Source organism: Cavia porcellus, unplaced genomic scaffold, assembly GCF_034190915.1.
Source record: "Cavia porcellus strain 051 isolate PalLab524CR breed Dunkin Hartley unplaced genomic scaffold, mCavPor4.1 scaffold_40, whole genome shotgun sequence".
NCBI classification, from domain to species: domain Eukaryota; kingdom Metazoa; phylum Chordata; class Mammalia; order Rodentia; family Caviidae; genus Cavia; species Cavia porcellus.
This window is the reverse complement of record NW_026947523.1, coordinates 5,045,881-5,067,804: the sequence shown is the minus strand read 5'-3', so window position 1 is coordinate 5,067,804 and position 21,924 is coordinate 5,045,881. Positions and strand designations below refer to the sequence as shown.

The window sequence follows — 21,924 nt, the reverse complement described above, 5'->3', positions numbered from 1 at the left end:
AGGAGGAAAAAGAACAAACAAAAAGAACTGTGTTGGAAAAGGTCTGCCCGCAGCCGTGAGTGGAGGGCCCAGAAAGGTCCTGTTCTTGGTGGCTCTCCGTGCGTGCTGGAGCTGGAGAGCCAGTTGCAGGCCGCTCTCAGAGGTATCGGGTGGGGTGTGAGGGAGGGTGTCCGGCCAGCTCAGAGTGACCAGAATTCACGTGGACATGTCGCTGTCGGAGCAAACATCTGCGTGGACCTTGCCACCAGTCTTCAGGCTGGCGGGCTTGGGCGCTGCTGAGGCCAACAGAGGAGCATGCTGGAGCCACAGGGCGCCCCAAGTGGCAGACAGAGAGTGCAGCCTACAGAACCCCGCAAGGTCCTGGAGGCAGCCAACCAGCCCATCTCTCCCAGAAGCTGGTGCCAGATGGTCACTTGCAGCATTCTGGCTGGTCGGTGCCTGTTCACTGCTCTCTGCTCTACATCTGTGATCTCCCCGAGTCCTCACAGGGCAGGGATGAGGCACTCCATTTTCCAGGTGGGGAAACCGAGGCACGGAGCAGTGGGGAAATGGTGAGACCCCAGGATGCCAGTCCCCACGGTCTGTCCTCTAGGCCACAGGGGGCTCCCACCTGCTTCTCAATTCCCCAACCGCCCTTTAATACCTGAAAGGTTGCACACACTGGAGAAGCTCAGCCCTTGGCTCTGGGAGGGCTGCGTCAGAAAATGCTCGGAAATGACTTCACTTGCTGTGTGGCCCAGCACAAGTCACACTGCCCCTGCTCAGGGGTCCTACCGGGCTCTGCTGCCCCTGGAAGTGCCACCCTGCAGCACACCTGAGACCGGCCTGGAGAAGCCACCGCCCTCCATACACCGGGCCCTTATCCTGGAGGATCCCCCAGCCTGGACACCCCGCTGAGTGTCGCTGCCTCTCCAAAGCCCCAGCTTTCACCCCCTTGCACCCCGTGTTGGTTTAACTCTTTGCGCAGGCCCTGCTGGGCTTCGGTGGCTTGCTGTGCAGACCTCTGTCTGGTACTTGTTGGGAGCATAATTACATGTTCACAGATCTGTTTCCCATAACGAGATGGTCTGAGGCCCAATCTGCGTTAAACAGAAACAGGCAGGGAACTCGGAGGCCGCCACGCCAGGAAGAGGCCAAGTGCCCAGCAGGCGGGTGTCGGGCCGCCCACCCCACGCAGCATCCAGGAGCGAGCCAGCAGGCGTGACAGGGGTCTGCGAGCCCCTTGAGAAGCACAGACCACAGAGGCCCATACAAAGTCCTAACGATCTTTAAACCCTTTGGTCCCACTGTGGGAAGTGTTCCTGCAGGAACCTTTAGGAGCTCGAAAGAAGCAGTGTTTGCTCAGAATCCCCTCTGGCTTCTGATGGCACAAATCAGAACCCCCGCTCCAGGTGGCCTCACCATCCGGAGTGAGGACAGCACCTGTGTGCTGGCTACTTAGCACCTACTATGCACCGTTCATGTGGCTTTATGTCATTGTTACGTCCTCCACACAACCTGGCGACGTGGGCAGCCTCGTGATTCTATCCACAGTGGTGATGCAGCTCTGAGGTCACAGGACCACAGGACCACAGGACCACGCGGCTGAGCGTCCTGCACCAGGCCTGAGCTCAGCGGCTGGGACACTCTCTGGGCTCCTGCTCACAGCGGCCCTGGAAACAGCTGCCCTGACAGCCTCCCTCCACCAGCAAGGGACCAAGAGCCAACGATGTACCCACAGCCACAGTGCTGCCAGACCCACGCTCCGGCCCTCTACCTCCCTGCCGCTGGGCCCCTCATCACCCGTGGGGACAGGCAGATGGACTCTGACAGCCAATCACTTTCTCCGCGGGGCAGGCTGGGGACCAGAGGAGTTATGTGCTGAGCCCAGCAGAGGCTGAAGTTCTGGGCCACGGTGCTTGGGTTTTTGTTTTTTTTGAGACAGGGTCTCCCTACGTAGTTAGGCTGGGCTTCAGCTGACTATGTTGCCTGGGGTGGCTTTGAATGCGTGGGAATCCTTCTGCCTCAGCCTCCCTAGTGCTGAGATTACAGGGGTGCACCACCACCCCTTCAGCACTGGTATGACCTTTTACGGAAATACGGCCTTGGGTGCGATCAGTGAAGATGGGGTGCTTCTGGTGGAGGAATCTGGGCAAAGAGACAGTGGGAACGTACAGAGAGCATCACAAGCTCCAAGCCAAAGCATGCTTGAGGTCACCAGCGCGTGTTAACAGCGGGGCCTGAGGCAGAGGAGCCCCAGCCCTCAGGTGGAAGCACACTGCTATAGCTCGATTTTGGACTCCGAGCCTCCAGAAATGTGAGATCATAACTCTTTATGCATAAGCAGTTTTTAAATTCGTACGGCAGTCCCAGGAAACTCATGCAATTATTCATCAGACGATGACCCAAGGAGGAAAACAGTGACGGGGCTACGTGAAGACGCTCAGAGTGCCCGCGATGTCAAAAAGAAAACAAAAGGGCAAAGCGTGCTGTCTGGCTTGTCCAGCACTGCGGCGGGGAGACAGCGGTGCACAAATACATCAGCAGACCTGAGACGCCTTCCACTCCATCCTTCCGTTTCTCAAGTTCACACTTACACATCTTACAAACTTGCTCACAACATTGAAACCAGGGAATATGGAGGTATCCAAGACTATGGGGCTGTGTCCCCTCGAAATTCTTACACTGAAGGAATCCGATCCCTTGTATTTCTAAATATGATTACACTTAAGATGGGACCTTTAACGAGGTAGCTAAATAAAAATGAGCTGTTAGATGGGCCCTATTCAAGGAACAGGTATCCGCTTGAGACATAGGGAGACATGGGACACAGCTGTGCACAGCAGAACGACGGAGCAAAGGGGGCATCCCCCTTCGAGCCAGAGAGAGGCCACAGAAAGACCGCACGCGCTGGTCCCCACATCTTGGACTTCCGCTCTCCGGAGCTGCAGGCCCAGCGTCAATCTGCTGTTCAAGCATCCAGCCTGCAGCATTTTGCTACGGCAAGCAGAGCACAATCTGGAGCCAGACTCCCCACGGCTCCCGGTGTGCTGAGAGCCGGAGCTGAGGGCAGCCAGGTGAGCCCGAGGGCGGACGGGGCGTCACTCACCCAGACAGTTGTGCCCGTCGTGCGCCAGCATGAAGCCGTCGAAGCAGGTGCACCGGTAGTTCCCGGGGATGTTGATGCATTCGTGGACGCAGCCTCCGTTGTAGGAGTCATTTTCACACTCATCGATGTCTGCAGGGGACAGAGAGGCGTCAGAGGAAGAGCCTGGGGCCCCCGCCCCCCAGCTGTCGGGATGTGAGTGAGACCCGGGGACTCTGCAGAATCCTAGAGGCCGCAAACATGAAACCCTGGCTGGGCCGTGTGCTGGGCTCCTGGTGACTGCCATCTCCTACCTCGGTGAAACAGGCAGGAACCTGGCCCTGGCTCCTCGGAAGCCTGTTGGCACCAACGGCGTGCAGGGCCCTGTCTGCAACCCTGCACACTGGCTCTCCTGCAGCCCGGAAAGGGAGGGAAGGGACTTACACAGCACTTACAAAGCGTGACTTCTCGAATGAAAGGAAAGTCCACCAACTCCCCCAGATAATTTCCTTCCCTGTGGGCATTTCAACCGCTCTGGCTTCCTTGGTATAACAAAAGCTTCTGTTTCATACACAATGGCCAAGAGCCTCTGGAAAGGTCACCCTTTTTGCTGTCATAAGTCTTTTTCAGCATTTTCCATCGGAGGTCAAAGGGCTATCAGTTCTGGAGTTCCAGCGGGAGGAACAGGGACTCGCCCAGCTAACATTCAGGGAGCTGCCTTTCGGAACTCAGGCCCCGGTCACAAGACTATGTGTCACTGTCTCCTCTATCCCCACACTGACTCTGGATGTGGACGCCAGAATCATTCGTCCAGCCTTACAAGGGCAGGGAAGAAACGCAGGCACAGGGAGGCTAAACCTGGCCAAAGCGCACACCTAGGCAGCGGAGCACAGGGATTCCCAAGTGCAGCCTGGCTCCGGGCCCCGGGATCCTAAACCCAGGACAGGACTCTTAGGGAAGGCGTCCAGGCACAGAGAACCGCTGTTAGCCACGGCCTGGGGGCACCGGCTCTTCTGGGGCCAAATACTCCCTGGTTGATGCAACTCAACCTACACCTTAGCACGATTGCCACAGGCTCCGGAAGGGCCCGCTGCAGAACCAGAAGCGGGAGTTCCGCACTAAGCAGACACAGAACTGTGGGGCAGTCTTGCAGGAAGAAGCAGTCCTTCCCTCATCCGCTGTGAGGAGTCTAAGGTGGAGCTCCAGCTCAGCAGCAGGGAGGTACCAGCCGGTGGAGAGGGGAGAGCCTGAAGAGGAGCTCTGGCTGCTCCCCAATGGCCCGAGGAGCTGCCCTGGGAGACCTGAGCTCCCAGCTGGTCCAGAAGGCAGAGCTGCTAGCCATGGGGGAAGCCATGGGGGCCAATTAACTTTCACAGCAGGGGTCGGCCTGGAGCCAGATGCTGGCTTAGGAGCCAGGAAGCTCCCTGACTGCCCTAGAGGTGACCAAGCACTGCCCCGACTCCTGCCTGCCAAGGACACCCAGAGTGGACCGGATGACTTCATGGAAAAGGGCAGAAGTGACAGCGGACACAAGATCTGGGCTACTGACCGACTCCCGGAGTGGACCTTGCCAGCCACAGTGAGGGACACACAGATAGCCTAGGTCTCTGAAGGTCCAGGAGCAGGAGGCCCTGCCGGGACGGCCAGGTGCATCAGGACCCCGTTCTGCAACTCATGTGCCTTGCTCTGAATCCCGAGACTGAGTTCCCTTAGTGACTGTGAGAGGGAGGAGGGTAGGACCATGTGTACTGGAAGGAGGCAGAGATTTATAAAAACCGAGGGGCGCCGACTGCTCCCCAGCTCCCCTCCTCAGCCCCGACCTTTCTTCACAGTCCAGGCTCCACAATCACCCACTTCCTGCCCCCCATCTACGTAACACTGCAAAGGCAAAATAACCCAACTTCAATTCCTGGAGGCTCCTCACTGCAGTGAATATGGTTTTCCCTCCACACTCTGTCTGATCGAATCGGCTACCCGTGTGAATTCCTGTACCCCTGACACGGACACGGGTGCCCACTGGGCACCCATTTCCATTACTGTTGGCACAGGCACCACCTGGGATGATTTTGCCCAGCAATGTCTCCCCTGGCTGGGAGTGGAGGCTTTCCAGTCTGATTCAGGCTGCGGCTCTTGCCCCACGGTGCGTGTGTGACTCACGTGGGATTAGTTAGACGGGGCAGAAGGACTTTTATTTCATACTCCGGAAAAGGATTTTCTCTCACGTTGTACCTCAGAAGAAAGTGATCCAGTATCCGCTCCTGAAAGCAACGCCAGCCCTTGTGACTCTCACGGCAGCCCTCTGGGACAGGTTCTCGGACTCCCCTTTTATGGGTGAACAAACCGAGGTGCAGAAGGGATGGGTCATGGCTCACGGCCACAAGGTAAGCAGCTAGGCAGGGACCGGAACCAAGGCCTTTCAGTCTGCAGAACCCGAATCCTTTCTCCTGAGCCAGGATGTCCGTCGCACAGCAGCCACGGGCAAAGCTGCTTTATACACTTTATTTTACCCTTAGGACATTTATAAAGAGTGCCGAGAGACCTCCATCCTACTTATTCCCAAACACGCGCCCCACTGGCTCCCCATCTATCCATTCTTACACACACACACACACACACACACACACACACACACACGCAGCCATGTTTGTCTGTCTACCCACACAGCTAACTAGTTGGCCCATCAGGCATCCATTTATCCAAACAGCCACCCATCCACCCACAACTGCCCATTCATCTGTTTACTCCATAACCTATCCTTTCAAATACCCACCCAAGCATTCTTTTATTATTTATTTATATTAAAATAACCCACCGAAGTCCACTGAGCTGGCCGCTCTTTCCTGTATTCGGTCACATATGCGCCTGCCCATTGATTCTGCAGAAATCCACCGCCTATCCAGATGTTTATGCATGCATCTGTCTAAACACTCAGCCCGGTATGTCCATTCTTCCACTGCCCTGAAGATCTGCTTACTCATCCTCACATCTGCTCACCCTTTCATCCATCCAAATGCCTAACCCCCCATGCATGCATCCAAACCCCCACCCTCCCATCAAACACACCCAACACCTGCCTGCCCCTCACCCTGTCCCCACACACATCCGAAACCAGCCCACTTACTCACGTACCCACCGTTCAAACACCCGTCCACTCCCCTACCCGAACGTCTGCTCACTCATTCCTTCGAACACGATCCAGAAACGCACAAAGAAAGATTTTAAAAAGAACAAGCTGCTAGCACAGAGAAAAGAGAAATGCGTAAGTTGAGCTAGTGACAGGATCAGAGATACATCTGGTAATTCCCACACAGTTTTACGAAGATGAACCATAAACCGAAGCAAAGAAAGACAATCTATTGCAGAGTCAGTGTACCTATAAAATGCAATTGAAGCAGTCATTTAAGGGGGTGACGTCTGAGATTCCCTCAGGCCGCCTAATGACGGGCAGTCGCATCCTCTGATAGGAGAATCATGCATCTATCTCAATTTGCCCAGGAGACGTTCCAGTCTATGCCTACTGTCTGGGTGAAATTATTTCTGGTGAGTTTTTTTCACTATTAGGGTGATCAGTGCTTTGACCACCGTACCAAAGGCATCATCAATTGACTGCTTCTGAAAAGGCAGTGAAACGTCTAGACTGTTCCTTCCTCGGACCGCTGCACAGGGTGGGCCACAGAAGATGGAAACGGTCTAGAGCACGGGAGGGTTTGCTCCTCACATCTCTTGCCTCAGTGCTACCCAAAGAGCTCCCCAAGACCCAAGCAACTCTTAAAGGATCAGTTCTCTGATCACACCCGGGAGACAGGTGTGACGTGTTCCTGCAGGCATCTGTGACAGCCAGCTTGACCTCCCCAGCACCCAGAATGGAGGACACCGGCTCTCAAAGCGGAACTGCCCCCTTCCTCCTGCCTGTGTATTGAACTTTTGTTTTTAAAACCACGCGAACCTCTTGCCTTAACATAGAAGACAGAAGTGCACAAACTAATTTTTAAAAATCTCTGGCAAAGCCAGAGTGCACTTATGATGACCCAGAGGTCACCGACCCTTGGAAGATGACCTCCAGGACAACCATGAGGCTCTTAGCTCTAAAGAACCACAACTGCTAGAGAAAGAGGGACAGAGCAGAGCTCTGGACACTTATTCTCCAGGGACAGCAGGGGGTGAACTCTGCTCATCCGGCAGGTCAGCTGAACCCTCACCTCCTGTATCTCGTGCCTGTGGCCTGGGTCACGCGCAGAGGAGGTCACCCGGCCAAAGGCGAGCCCTGTGCAACGGCTGGAGTCCTTCTGAGGAGGCGGAAATCGGATGCAGGGGCCCTGCCGACAGCACGTGGGAGGACACACACAGGCACCCGGGAGGAGACAGCTGTGCGCCCCCAGAAGCTGCCAGCCGCATCCTTGGGGTGCATGGGGTTTCAAAGTTCCCGTGTTCCTCCAGTTCATCAAGGAGGAAAGCAGGGACAGATGTCACCTCTGAACCCCCTGGAGGGGTGGTGGGAAGGCAGATCCGTGGGGACAGCCAGAGTTAACGGGAGCAGGGAGTGGGCAGGCAAAAGATGTGACCGGCCTGCCAGTCCACCCCACAGGGGACTCCCCTGAGGACGAGGGCCATCCTTGCTCCTTCCAGCTTAGAGATTTTTTTTTCTTTTTTAACAGAAACTCCATTTCCAAAGAGAAGCCAGCTCCCAACATCCGACAGAGGAGAGAAAAACAGCAGGCACATTGATGGCTCATTGTGGGATTTTAAAAGGTCACCAGGTCCCACTTGCTGTATATTAAAGTTGTAGCATGCACACGCAATCCCGCAGCCGTGGTGGTGCACCCCAAATAGGATGCCCCCCAATTAATTCGAAATTGATCCCAGCTGCCCTATAAAATGCCTATGAATTGCATGCTGCCTGGGTTCTAAAGGGTTCTTTGAAGGAACCAGAACACCTTCTCGTGATATTTTAACACTGCTTGGGGGATATTTTCTTGAAAATCAGGACTGCCCCCCAAATCTCAGGATGAGGGTTTTTGAAGCGCTGCCCCCTCCGCTCTTGGAGATCATTGCTGAAAATGTCTTCTCATTCCTCACACTGCCCTAAAATTGGCACTTAGACATTCCTCTAGGAGGGCAAAGCCCGGGCCCTGGTAAAGCTCCTCCCGCCCAGCCCGGGGCTAGCTCGGCCTCTCCTTTGTCTGGGGCTTTAGGGGAACCACGCACTCCTCAGATCAGACACCCATTCTGGGGGAGAATTCGGCTTAGGGAGCTGAGCCTTTATTGCTGAATAAATCTTAATCCGGTTTGCTGGCTAATTGCACTCTGCTCTCGGGAAGATAGTCTCTGGCTGCCCGGCAGGAAGGATTAAGTCCCCAGTCTCCGGTGGTGCGGGGTTAAACTCCGGGTTTGTAATGACTGAGTAATGAGCCCCGTTCTCTGAGGACCCCTGGCATCCATTGATCACGTTTCCCTTTGGCGGCAGGCGGGGACCATGCCAGAAGTGGGCCCAGCAGTTAATTACGGGAAAGGTCAAAGGTCACGCAAAACCAACACCCATCTCCTGGCTTTGCCATTCCTAACCCCACACAATGACTGGGGCTCAAGCCAGCGGGTGGGAAGGTTCCCCCACCCCACTTTGTGGTCCAAGATAACCGTGGGGTTCCGGCTCCTGGGTGCCCTCTCCCAGCCCCCCCACTACTGTGGCTTTGGGGTACTCCCCGTGCCTAAAGCTCCTTCCCAGTCCCTGAAGCTTCTGCCACCTCCTGGCAGACAGACACAGCTGTCACCCGGCTCTAGGTCCCCTGCACCCCAGCAGAGGCTCTCCTGATGCCCACCCTGACGCTGTGGTCCCATGGGGACAAGAATGTTGAATGGCACCCGCTTCTACTTAAGCCTTAGAACCCACAGGGTGTTCCGCCAGCGTCTGTGGAAACCTGAAGCCCGCTGGCCGACCTCCGGATACACGGGGCAATATGTGTAGCAACACCAAGAGTCAGAGATGTGCCCGCCCTGTGCAGGACCACACGGCGAATACGTGGGGATCCTGGAACTGAGCTGGGTGGGCTGCTTCGGGTTGAAAGCTGTCTCGGTCACTGAGGGCCACACAGCGTAGCTTGGGCCAAGTCCACTGAGACAGAAAGCCACTGGTGGCTTCCTGGGCCACAGGGCTGGAGGCCTGCAGGGGGGAGGGGGGAGGGACAGCTGCAGGGCTGGGGAGTGGTGGGAAGAGTCCAACACTGGCCCGACGATGAGAATTCTGAATTTATGAAAAGACACTGCCTGGTGTGCTGGACACGGGTCAGTCACAGGAGGGGTGAGTCCTATCTCAATGAAGTGGCTTTAAAAAATGTAGAAAGCCAAATTAACATTGCTGCCGTGGCTCTTAGCTGCTGGCGGGGTCTGCAGGGCTCTGGCGGGATGCAGGGAAAGCACAGGACACTCACACTGAAGGGCCCTCAATGCCACCTGCTGGGATGACAGTGGGGGTGTGGCTCCCGGCACCCGGGGGACGCCCTGACCACTACAACAGGAGAAGGGCCGCGTAATCACGCCTTTCTCCCTTGGCCTGTCCCGGACCCTTGATGGCAGCCACTCTGGGGCTCCAGCGCCGGCCTAATTGGACACTTTAGCAATCTGGCCAGGGAAACTGACCCTCAGTAGGGTCTGAGGTGACAGCTGGGAGCAGGGGCTCCCGTTGCTCCCTCCTTCCAAGCACGGGCAAGTCGCCCTGGTCTCCTTTGGGAAAGGCAGGGAAGACCTGCAGGCCCGAGGGCCACTCTGCACTTCGCAGCAGGACAGTCGGGAACGTGCAGTTGCCACAAGGCCGAGCCACCTGGAGCTGCAGAGCTGGAGCCCCAAAGCTCTTCCGACTCGCTGCCTCAGGCTGCGTAAAGAGGAAACTGAGGCCCCAAATAGAACAGCTGGAAGCCTGACCTCCGGAGGAAACGAGAGCTGCCCACTCGGGCCTCCACGCCTGCCCGAGCCCGCCCTCCACCCCGGCACAGCTCCCGAGCCGCCGGGGCTGCCGATTTCACTCTTCCCCACCCCCAGCCTCCTGCTGGACTCTCCCCTGAACAGCAATAATAATAACAGCCACGGCCCCCCAAGACCCTCCGATGGGCAACTGGTCTCCCCCTCGGGACGGTCCAGGCGGGAAGGTCGTGACTTCCTCCTACTCATAGAAAACAACCAGAGCGACCACCCATCACATAAGTGGCAAAGCCAAGAGCAAAATGCAAGCCGGCTCCCGATTCTGCCTTCCCCGGTGGGCGGCGATGGCCCAGAGCAGCCCCACATGTCGGCAGACCAGGGATGTGGGGACAGTGGCCGCACTGTGGGGGACCGAGTCCCTGCCACCTTCTTTCCTTACACGCCTGTGCTTCCCTGGGCCAGGCCCCTGGCCACACCGGGCTCGTCAGCCTCCTGTGAGCAGAGTCTGGGCCACCTGTGGACGGGCCAGGCGCAAGTCCTCTGTGGGGCCGGCCACCCTTCCAACTACCCCACCTGAGGCAGGGTCAGGTGCCATTAAAGCTCGTGACGGACACCCAAGGTGCCTGGACTTCCCAACCTCCCTAAACTTAGCAGTCAACACACTTACACCTGAGGCCGGGGCTGGCATTCACGTCTTCCAGGGATAGGGACGGGGTGTGTCTGGGGGACCCAGAGGGAGGGGACACGGTCAATCCCAGCAACTGTCAGGACTCCGGGCCAGAAGTTGCGGCAGCCAGCTGGAGTTGTGAGCTGTCTCCCAGGGCCGCAGCCCCGGCCCATCTGCTGGACCCCCTCAGATCCATCTTCGAGACCCCCTGACCTGGTCTCGTATACACAAGCCCCTGGTCCTCTTTGTCTCAAGGTCTTTGGGGAAGGCCGACATCCATTTCAGTAGCATTCAAAGGCCAGCGAGCCCACAGTTTATTTTCTTAGAAATAATGGTTTTTTCTGGTTAGCATTCCTCAGATGGAAAAACAAATACAGCCACTGTAATAAGAAGTGGTAAGAGGGGGCGAGAGGGCCTGGAGGACAGGGAGGGAGGCCGAGGGGCTGCAGCCTGCAGAGCTGGGGACTCAGGGGTGGGAGGGAGGTGGGGACAGAGGCCCCTAACCTCAGAGGGGTTTAGAGACAAAAAACACCATGCACGCACCAGGCTGCCTTCAGCAGATGAGGAAACCGGGCTCGAGATGGCCTCGGACCCCGTGCTGCCCGCCTGGACGGGCCGTCAGAGCTGGAAGGCACACCAGAGACCGGCTCCAGCCGCCTCCTGGCCCGGCACCGAGGCCACAGCCTCCACGCGCCCTCTGGCCTCCGCCCTGGCATCGTCCCTCCTCCCTCTTCTTCCCCCCACTGCATTTCTTTCATTTTCAATTTTCACAGGTTTGCATTTTTGAATGGCCTGCTCGCTGTCATCCTGTCTTGCCCCATCCGTCTCTCCCACTACCCGGGAGGTCAAGGGCAGGAAATAGAACCTGGGCCCAGCCCCGAGCCTGGCAGGGCGGGCGCGCTGTGGGCCTTCCACATGCCCACCAACAGAGGCTCGGAGGGTGGACCTGCTTCTCGGGCTTGACTGCTCGCAGCATCGGCGGGTGCGTTAATCCTCCCCTCTACAAACGCACAGCTTTCCCAGGACTCTCCGAGGAGCGGACGCCGGTTCCGAGCCACACCAGCTAGTTGCCAGCGGACAGCATCTTTGAGTTTTTAAGTGACGTCCACTCGCTTCCGGTCCACCAGCATGCTGGACTTGCGCGCTTTCATCTTGGGCAGAGCACAGGTTAGCGTGGCTAATTGCATGTTTTAAGACTTGAAGGGGAATTTCCTCCTGGGGCCACCCCCAGCCTACCTCCCACTGCCTGTCCTGGCCTCCCCCGAAGCAGAAGTTTATCTGGACTTCAATAAAGCACGCGGTAATGGTGATGCAAATGATTTAATAAGGTCACGGACATTATTCCCGAGGAAGGCTGATGGGTTTACAGGGGTTTTTTTCTTCTTTTTTCTGATGTTAAACTAAATGGCTGGCCGGTAGGTTATTAGGAGTTTTGTGAAAACACTTTAATGACACAGTCTGTAATCTGCCTGCCTTCAGTGATTGACAAGTAGGCCCCGGGGACATAACATTCAGGAAGTGACTGTTTACATTCATCTCATACATGCTCATTTTGTGATCTCTGATGCCCAGAAGGTTGTCATTTTTCCTCTTCTCACACACACACACACACAAACACATACACAGAAAGGAAAATAGTAATACATTTAATATACGGTGGCCAAAACAAAAACTTATTTCCCCTAAGAGTTTTAATTATAGCATTTTGGAAGAGGCCCGAGTTGAATTTGCAAGTGGAATATCCACTTGAATAAATGGTCAAAAAAATTAAGTCCACATAGAAGGGGTGATGAGAGCTGCCGGTTCAGACTAAACAGTTATTAGCAAGAGGGTCTCCGTGGTTTAAACAAGCCATTGGAGGGTGGTTTGCTCCTCGTTTGAGGCCTGGTCTTGATTATAAATGAGAGCTTTTAATTAAGATTAGCAAGACCCAATTCAAGCTATAATTTGGTCCTTTTCCTTAGCAAATGTCTATGAAAACAAGGCAATTAAGGTTAAATGAGTTGAAGTATTTAAAGAGAATGAAATGCTCCGTCCTCACCCCAGGCTGCCCCTCTAACAGAATAAGCACAAACAGGCCTGCCTAATGCAGACCAGGAGGCCAGTGCAAGCTGGCCTTCATGGCTTCCAAAGGCCCTTTCTCAAGGGGCTGGGTGAGCTAGGGATGCACAGGTTTAGCCAAAGGAAGAGAGACAGAAGAAGGGCATGTGCAAAGGCCCTGGGGTAGGAAGGATCTGGCAAATCTGAGGGACTAAGACAAGACAGTGCTTCTGGGGTGAGATTAGGGAGGGAAGGATAAAGAAACAGCTCAGTGTGGGAGAGATGAGTGCACGGATGAGCCGGAGGGACATCACTGCTGAGCTCGGGGACGAGTGACACAATTCTAGCCCATATTCACAGGAGTTGTCTCAAAGGAGGTGGGGCCAGCTGGGAAGATATGAAAGGGTCATTACAGCCTGCTCCATCACTGTGTAGTGATGGGAACCCTTCCTCATGCCTTCAGACAGGCTGCTGGGGGTTTGCCGTCACAGTGTGGGGTTGGAATCCAGCCCTGCACCTGTCAGCTGGGACACCTGGCAGCAGGCTGACTTCCTGGACCCAGTTTTCTCTGGCAAATCTGACACCCCGCCTGCCCTCCAGCAGCCACACAGGTCATCACAAAACCTAGGCACAGGGGCTCTGAGGAGGGACGTGCACAGGGAGGGCTTCCCGGAGGTGATGACCTTCAGGATACACCCCATCCTTTCCCTGGGCGGAAGCCCTCCACTCCCGGCTGGGTGCCTGGGAGCGGATCAGGTCATGGGCTGTGCCCCAGAGGAACCCGCATTCCAGGAGGGAGCCCAGGAAAAGCTCAATGCAGCGTGACGGGCTACCATGGAGGTGGGGACAGACCTAGAGAGGAAGACTAAGACGGTTCCCTGCCAAACATGGTGAAGTTTCTTTCAAGTCTGCATACGCATGTGCTTACCCCAAGTGACTTCCAGTTCGGCTAAGAAGTGAATCACCGAGGACACCTGGACGTATCCCCCACCTCAGTCACAGCCTTACCCGAGTTCCGAGCTGCTCTGCCTGCCACAGCCAGCCCCCCACGGGTGCTAGGCTGCACCTCCACAAAGCTGTGCACACCAAGGTCACCTGTCCCATGGAAGCTGCACTAAAATCCACCCCCAGGATGGAGGCGGGTTGCCCTGGGTGCTGGATTTGCTACGGGGGTTTCAGGACGAGCAGAAACTCCAAGGCGACACAGTTAAGGGCCCCTAACCCAACCTCACTTCCTGTGAAGGACTGGGGTGAGGGCCACCGGCTCTCAAGGAACGCTTTGCCGTGACCCCTCTGGATTCACTGCAGTCTTCAGCAGTCTCTGAGCTCTACAGGACAGGGGACTTAGTCCCCCTAAAACTCCAGCCCCTGCAGAGCCCCACACCAGCTCAAGGGCTGCAGATGCAGGAGTCCAGAGGAAGAAAACGGGTTTCCTGTACCTCCAAATGAAGTGCCTGGATGGTGTGACGATCGATTACTGATGTCTGCTGCGGGAGCACAAAGGGAAGCCTCCCGCCCATGAATTTTTAATTGGGTCTTCTTAGTAGGTGGCTACATGCAAGAGGCACAGATGTCTGTCTCCACGGGGATACGGATGCATGCACAGGGTTCATTACGGAGTGCCCCACTTCCTGCCAGGTTAGGCCCAGGGGATCCTCGGGAAGACACAGCTCACCTTTTGTTTTTTTCCACACACTGAACAGTCTTATGATGACCAACTCATCAGGATTCACTCACGGTCACCACCGCCATCACCCACATCCCCATCAGCACCGTCGCCCTCCTCCTCACAGATATCACCGTCGCCACGAGCAACACAACCTCAGCACCGAAGTCCCCTTCACCTGCCGTTTCATCAGCACGGTGACAGCACCCCGGCAGGCTGTGTTCAAAGGCTTTGATTACCCTCACTCAAGTCACCCTTATGCTCCAGGAACCAGGCACTAAGCATCTGTCCCACGGCCGATAAACAGACAGCTGAGGGCACGCGCAGGCTGCTCTTGGTACCAACGTCCTAAACGTATGCACGAAGACTTGCTGCTGACACATAATCTCAGTCCGCAGTGACACCAGCCGGCAAGCTCCTGCGGGGCAGGGACTGGGTCGTACCACGACGGTCACCTCCCAGGTGCCCAGCCCTGCGGGATGTCACACAGCTTCAGCCTTCATCACCCCCTTGGGGCTGCAGCCGCTGAGAGGCAGCGAGGACCAGTGAGGGTGGGGTGGCAGGGACTGCAGGGATTGTAACAACATGAACAGCTGCACATGGTCCCACACACAGCACCTCGAGCCACGCACTGGGACTGGCGGGTCCCCAGGACACAGTGCTGTGTCTTAGTCTTCAGGCTGAGCTGCGGTGGGGAGCAGCGTGGGCTCACAAAGCCAAAGGAGAAACTGAGGCTCAGTGAGGGCAACCTGCCAGGCGTTCACGGCAGAAGTGGGCTGCCACTCAAGGCTTGACATGGGTCACAAGTACACCATGCAAGAAGGGGCCTCCCTGGCCCAGGACTGCATGCTCCCCACAGCACCCCTCCCTGGGCATCTCACAAGGGCTCATCTCATGCAAACTCCACGATGGGCAAAGGTAACATTTCCTGCTGGACTCTGGAGGGGCCAGGAGAGGCAGGCATGGGCCTGAGAGGCTGGGATCGGGGATGTAGGGGTCAGCTTGGCACCCTACACTGGCAGAGCCAGAAGGTCAGCCTTGGCTTTCCTGGCCTTCCCGTGCAGGGGGGCTGGGTTTGGGGGCCAGCAGAGGGTCAGACAGTGCTCACCTGCAGCCTCCCCTGGCCGACTCCAGGCGCTGCCAGGGGCCAGGCCACCCACCCACCCGGCCCCTCACTCACTCCCTGCTCTCCTGGCCTGCAGCCTGGCCTCCTCCTGGGTGGGCACCACCTTCTGGGCCCTGAGCGATTGAGCAGGGCACATGCCCACAGCAGGTGCGACCCAGGAGGTGTCACATGCCAGCGCTCAGCCGCAGGCAGAGGCTCCATGAAGGAGACAGCTGAACAGTGTCACCCCGACTCCTGAGCTCACATGAACTCGCACTTGGAAGACCTGAGCTGGCGGGGGCAGGACAAAGGGAAGGAGCTGCTAGAGCATGGCCGAGGGAGGACAGAAGGCCTGGAGTCCAGTCCTCGCCATGTTGCTGTAAAACCTGGGGACCCCGCACGGAATGCTTCTTTCTGAGCCTCAGCTTCCTCGTCTGTATAGTGGGTGCTCTCAGGGAAGACTCGGATGAGTGACTTCACCAGGGCCACATGCATCTCCAAGGCCAAACCTCTGTCCCACATGCCCAGGGTTGGATGACCATACGGATCCCCGTAGGCTCCATCTGGAAGGGCCTGGGTCCCAAAAGCACTATGGCTGCTGTGTGTGGGGGGTATTATTGGGACCTGCACTGAGCTACACCCCCAGCACCTCCCTCCACTATTTAATTTGAGACAGGTCTCACTAAGTCACTAAGGAGCCCAGAGTGGGCTCAAACTTGTAATCCTCCTGCCTCAGCCTCCCAGAACGCTGGGATTACAGGCATGTGAGTGCTCATTTCTCTGACTTCTCCCTGCCAGTTTCTAATGCCAGGTGGTCAAATCAGCACCCCAGGTGCAGAAAGGAGAGGCTGGATAGACAGACAGACAAACCCAGTATCTGGCACTCGAGTCAGAGGACCTGAGCCAGGGCTCCTGGAGGAAGCTACAGGCTTTGATTTGAAGTCAGGGTTCCAGGGGGAGTGGATCACCCTGGGCTTCCACCAACCCCCATATCCAGTTAGGGACAGGTACATACATACGGTATTCGAGCTCAGCTTCTCTAAAAACCAGAACTCTCTGAAACCTGGGTGAGAGTCTCGTCTCCAACATCCACCCTCGGGGAAGCAGCCCACATCCTGGGACAGCCCGCAGCCTCCTGGGGGCAGCAGGGGGGGACCTAGAGCAGCCTGTGCCGTCACCACTCATGGTGGCACTGGCCACCTCCGGGCAGCTGCGGGCCTGGGTGGACACTCACCTTCACACTGCCTGCCTTCCCCCTTGTAGCCTGGCTTGCAGAGGCATTTGTAGGACTTGGGCGTGTTCTGGCAGATGGCATCGATGTGGCAGTCGTCTGTGCCCTCTGAGCACTCGTCCACGTCAACTGCTCCTGCAGGGCACGGAGATGGAGGTGAAGTGTGGTCAGGAAGAAGCCAGAGTGGCGTGGACGGGGCAGCTTTCGCCATCATCCCTTCCGTTGATCACTGGGGTGATCAGCGACAACTGTCCCAAAGTGGCGACTGGTGGCACCCTCGGGGCAGCCACCTTGGACCAATGCCTTTGGACTTATCCATTTCTACAACAATCCTGCTGAGGGTGGCTGTGCTTCCCACTACAGAGACGGGAAAATGAACTGCAGGAAATCCTCCCTGTGCTCTGGCCTCCCCATGAACAGCGCTCCAACATGCCTCTAGTCTCCTGCTTCAAGAGTTCAGAGCCACAGCATCCTCGGAGGAACTCTGATCCAGCCCCTTTGGGTTACAGATGGGGACACTGAGGCTGGGGGACGCTGCTGACCTGATTAGGGATCCAGTCTAGCCCAGAGATGGTGGCCATGCGAGTCTTTCCTGGCTTCCGCACCCCAGCCCGCAGAGGCCTCCAACCAGGGAACCCAGGTCAGCTGTGCTTCCGAGCACAGACGTGCATCCTGCCTTCCCCAACTCTGGAATCAAGGTGTGGACCTGCCCTCACCCTCCAGCTTCTAGGGACGGCTGGGCCAGGAGGACCTTGGCAGCAGTCAAGCTCTCTCCCCTCAGGGTTCTGCTAAGGATGGGGCCCAGGGGCATGTGATATAGGTGGGCAGCTCCTGGGGGCAGAGGCTGGTGCCCACCACAGAGCCAGCTGCTCTGGAAGCCGTGCTGCTTCGCCCGGCCACGGATCACATACAAGGAATAAACAGAAGCACCCCGGTAAGTGGTGCCAGCGAGTCCCCAGGGAGAGCTTGGAGTATCTTCACCCCTCATCCCTCTGGCTACATGCAAGACCGCTGGGACCCCAAGAATGTCCACTGTGGGTTCTCTCCCTGCCAGGGATCTAGCTGCTAAACCTGTGGGGGTGCCTCTCCCCAGCTCCCAACCCAGCCCAAGGCTCCAGTCCACACCCGGAGGAAGAAAGATAGTAAAAGAAACACAGCGGACCCGACATTCCCACACATGTGTGCAAACACTCACACGTGTACACACGCACACACACACGCGCACACACATACACTGGTCAGGGTGGCTGCATGTGCTGGGCAGAAGCCAAACCATGAGGGAAAGAGGCTGCAAGGCAGTCAACAAACACAACAGGGCGGTACCGGCAGGAACATGGACAAGGGCCTCCTGGAGCACCCATGGGCCCTTGTGCAGGTATGAGACTGACTCAAGGCCAGTGGTCAGTGCCCTGCTGATGTACATGCTTCAGGGCAAGGGTGGGGCTGCTTCTGGGAGACGACCTAGGGGCATCCGATCTTAGACATGGCTCCCACCCCTTCCTGGGGTCAGCGCATGGAAATGGGGGACAGGAGCCTTCTAATCTTCCCCTCCACATCAGGAAAGGGGGGTGCTGGTGAGGGGTGGGGGGGCTGTCTGGCGCCCCCTTACAGACATTCTTCACTGGGTGGGGGGATTGGTGGACACACGATCCGCGGTCACACTGCTGCCTGGCCTGAGCTGCAGACCCCTGGGAGGGCAGCCTGATCCCTGTCACAGGTTCCCTTGGACTTTAGTTTGCTGGTACTGGGGACCAGCTGCTAGGCTTCCACCTACCCTCCTGGGCTTTCATAGAAGGGAGAAGGGGTCAGGAGACAGAGGTGCACGCGGGCACACATGGAAGCAAAAACCCCCAAAGCCTGGAAGAGACACCCACAAACCTGGCTGTGGGGGAGGGCACGTGCCACAAAACTCAGCATCTGGAAGATGGGGCCGGGACAAAAGCTCAACCCCAACTCTAGAGCAGGAAAAATGGCCTGACACCTTCACACCGAGGGTGACTCCTAGGATTTCCATCACAGCCTCAGGGACCCAGCTCGGGACTGGCAGGACTCTCGGGTCGGGCTAAGGAGAAACCCGGCCACCTCCGAACACAGACAGGCTGTGAGGCTGCCTTTGCCTAGAAGCCACTTCCAGACAACCAGGGAGTGGAGGGGACAGAGCAGGAGGGCAAGGAGTCCCTGTGAAATCCACGGGGTGCTCCCCATCCTCACCTCTGCCTGGTCTCCCCACACCCCACCCCTTGCCCGCTCTAAGGTCCATGTCTGGTCCGGTTCCTTCTGTTCCCCTCTGCTGTCCTCCTGTGGCCGTCAGTCTGTCTTCTCTCCCGGCTCCCGTCTCACTCTGTCTGGCGACCGCTCCTTCGCCCTTCTCCCCTCCCTGCCCCCCGCATCCTACACCGTCGCTCCGGTCCTGGTCCTCCGTGTCCACCCGGGGCCCCGCGTCCCCAGCGTCCCCAGCTCTCCACGGGCAGCATCGAAGACCCCGGCCCCCGCTTCCCCCTGTCCTCCCCCTCCCTGCTGTCCAGCGCCTGGCCCTCTGCTCTCCTCCCTTCCCTCCGCGTCGGTCTTTCTCCGCCGTCTTCCTGCGTCCTTTTGTCTGCTCCCCTGCGCCTCCTTTTCTGTCCGTCGGTCCCCCCATCCCCTCCCTCCTTCTCTCGTCCTGTCCTTTCCTCCGTGCTGGCCTCCGCCGCTCGGCTGGCTCTGGCCTCCTCCTGCCCGCGCCCCTCTGCCCCGGGCAGCGCCCCTCGAGGCTCTGGTCCCCTCCCCACCCAGGCCCCCTCGGCCACAGCCGTGGCGCTTCCTTTTCTCCCCCCGCCCCGCTTCCCCTCCCAGGCCTCGGCCCACCCCGCCCCTGCTGCGCCCCGCCGGGGGGCTGGAGAGGGGGCCCCGGGCCAGCCCCAGAAGTTACTTTGCAAAGAGGCGGGGAGGGCGCGGGGAGATCGGAGGTTGCAGCCGTTTCCAAGGGCGCGGGGTCAGGGGGACCCCTGGGAGTGCGCCTCCGCCGCACCCGGACACCACGGTCTCCCCACCTCACCCCACCCCACCCCACCCCACCCGGCGGCTTACCTGGGAGCCCGCTCCCCCCAGCCAGCCGCCCGCGCGCGCCCAGGGCGAGCAGCACGCACAAATGCCAGCGCACGGCCGCCGCGCCCATGCTCGCTCCGGGCCGGGCCGGGCCGGGCCGGCGTGCCGGGCGCGGGACGCTCTGATCACCGCCGCTCCGAGCGCTCCGCGCTGCTGACCGCTCCGCGGGCGCCGCGCTCCGAGCCACAGAGCCGGCGCGGAGGACGGGCTGACAGCCGCACGCTGATTGGCCCGCGGCCTCAGTGGGCGGGGCTACGAGTGAGGCCGACCAATGGGCGCAGACGGTCGGCCGGCTGGTGGGGGGATGGGCGGGGGCCTCGGGGCTACTCCCTCCCCCGGGGCGGACGGCAGGTGGGGGGTGGGGCCCGCGGGTGCGGGGCTCGGCGGGGGGCCGGGCTGTGCTCGTGCCCCGGAACCCTGCAGTTCTGAGCCCGGGCATCGAGGGTGGGGGTCAGCACCCTCTACCTCCAGCTGGGACCCTCGCAATGCAAAGGAAGGGACCGCAGACTGAGGTTGGGGATGGACAGAAGCCCCGGAGTGCGGCGAGCAGTGAAGACGACGCCTTGTCCACGCGGCCACCCGTCCACGCGGTCATCTGTCCACGTTGCCTGAGCTCCTGATGCTGCCCAGCACTGCCCCGGCAGCCACTAAGTCCAGCGGGGCAAACTCTCGAAGACTGCGCGTGCATTTAGAGAACTTTTGGCCACTCCCCGGGACAGTGTCTGTGCAGTGGGCTTTCGTGGGTCTGGACCTGCGTCCGCGACAGAGTGGTGGGTGGCAGATGACAATCCGGGAGCTCCCGCCGCCGTCTGCCTGGCCAGTGATTAGTGCAGCCCGTGAGGGTGAGGCCTGGGCTTCCCAATCCATCGGTGGGCACTTGAGGGTGGTGGAGGGGACAACGGGAGGGAGCATCGCAGCCACCCTGCTCTGGCTGCCCGGGGTCTCCACCTGACGCCCTCGGCCTTGGAGTCGGCGACCCCGCCCACCCAGCCCACGAGGCCAGGCGGCGGGCCTGGGAATAAATGGCCCTTCTCAGCTCCAGGCTGGACGCTCTCAGGGAAGAAAGTTCAGCAAACCCCAAGGCCCATCTCCTTGACAACCACCAATAAGAGCTCCTTTTTTCTTCTCCTGCTCTCCAGGCCCGGCTCAAAGGCAGGACTTTTTCTTTTTGTCCTCTGCTCGCCAGTGCGGGCCCAACCTTTCCCTCTGCATCTCCTGCGCCCAGAGAGGAATCGGTGCCGCCCCCTCCCCGTGTCCACTCTCACTGCATGCTAGCTGTGGCCTTGGCCTGGTGGCTGAGGCAAAGATCCCTCACACAGCGTAACCCAAAGAGGCCAGAGAGGCAGAAAGGGCTGGTCTGGCTTCTGCTAAGTCTCCTGCTCCTACCCTGCCTCTGCACCCACAGTTTCCTCAAGGTTGCTCCTGGCGGTGTTTTATTTAGGGTGCCCTCTGCCCCAAGGAGGTGTTAGGATAGATACCATGCCTTTCTTAGTCATGTGGCTTTCCAGTTTCTCCCCCAGAACTACATTTATCTTGTGCATGGGGCAACAGGACAACACCTGTGTTTGGGGGGATCTGACTTACCAAAACCAGCATCCCTTACTGTGCCCCCAACCCTGGCCAGGTACCCTCTCAACTTGAGCAACCAGGAAGCTTTCCAGGCTTTGCCCCCACAGCCAAAGTGGGGGTGGAGACAAGCTGTGGCCTGTTACACTGTGACTCCTGCCACGGCCCAGGGAGTTTACCTCTATGGAAGTTTGGTCCATGGCCTGTCCTTAAGTAATTGCTCCGGTCAAGGTCACTGTGAACCACTCCCCTTTCCGGATGTACAGACAGACAAAGAGTGGCTCCTGTCAGAAGAGAATCAAGTGCGGTCGGTAGAGCAGAGCCAGGGAACAGAGTGGTAGCGACTGCAGACACATGTATGAAAATTTCCTCTGGGCATGGAGCAGGAGGAAGGGAATTTCCTGGCGGACAGATTGAATGGGCGAAGAGAATGTGCCAAGGCCATAGAGACGGCCAGGAGCACACCCTTGACAAGGTCCACCTCCCACAAGGCCCTCGCAGGCTGTCCAGTGAGGCCACACTGCGTGTGACAGAGACGTGATGGAGGGCCACCCACAGAGCCTGGTGTGCTATACCAGGCTGGGATGGG

The 21,924-nt window shown here is 58.2% G+C and overlaps 1 protein-coding gene across 3 annotated transcripts in view; it reads right to left on the bottom strand.

Annotated features, from left to right (window-relative positions):
* The window catches only part of Scube1 (signal peptide, CUB domain and EGF like domain containing 1), a 93,089-nt gene extending 73,177 nt beyond the window's left edge, over positions 1 to 19,912 (bottom strand). Inside the window, exons 1-3 of one of the 3 annotated variants that reach the window (XM_063243921.1) lie at positions 19,752 to 19,912; positions 16,689 to 16,820; positions 3,089 to 3,217 (exon numbers count right to left, since the gene is read on the bottom strand). In XM_063243921.1, coding sequence (XP_063099991.1) covers positions 3,089 to 3,217; positions 16,689 to 16,820; positions 19,752 to 19,839 — 349 coding nt within the window. In that variant the 5' untranslated portion in view covers positions 19,840 to 19,912. The remainder of the gene's footprint in view (positions 1 to 3,088; positions 3,218 to 16,688; positions 16,821 to 19,751) is intronic. The other 2 variants (XM_003470559.5, XM_003470558.5) reach the window with 2 other exon arrangements.
* Positions 19,913 to 21,924: the final 2,012 nt, after the last annotated feature.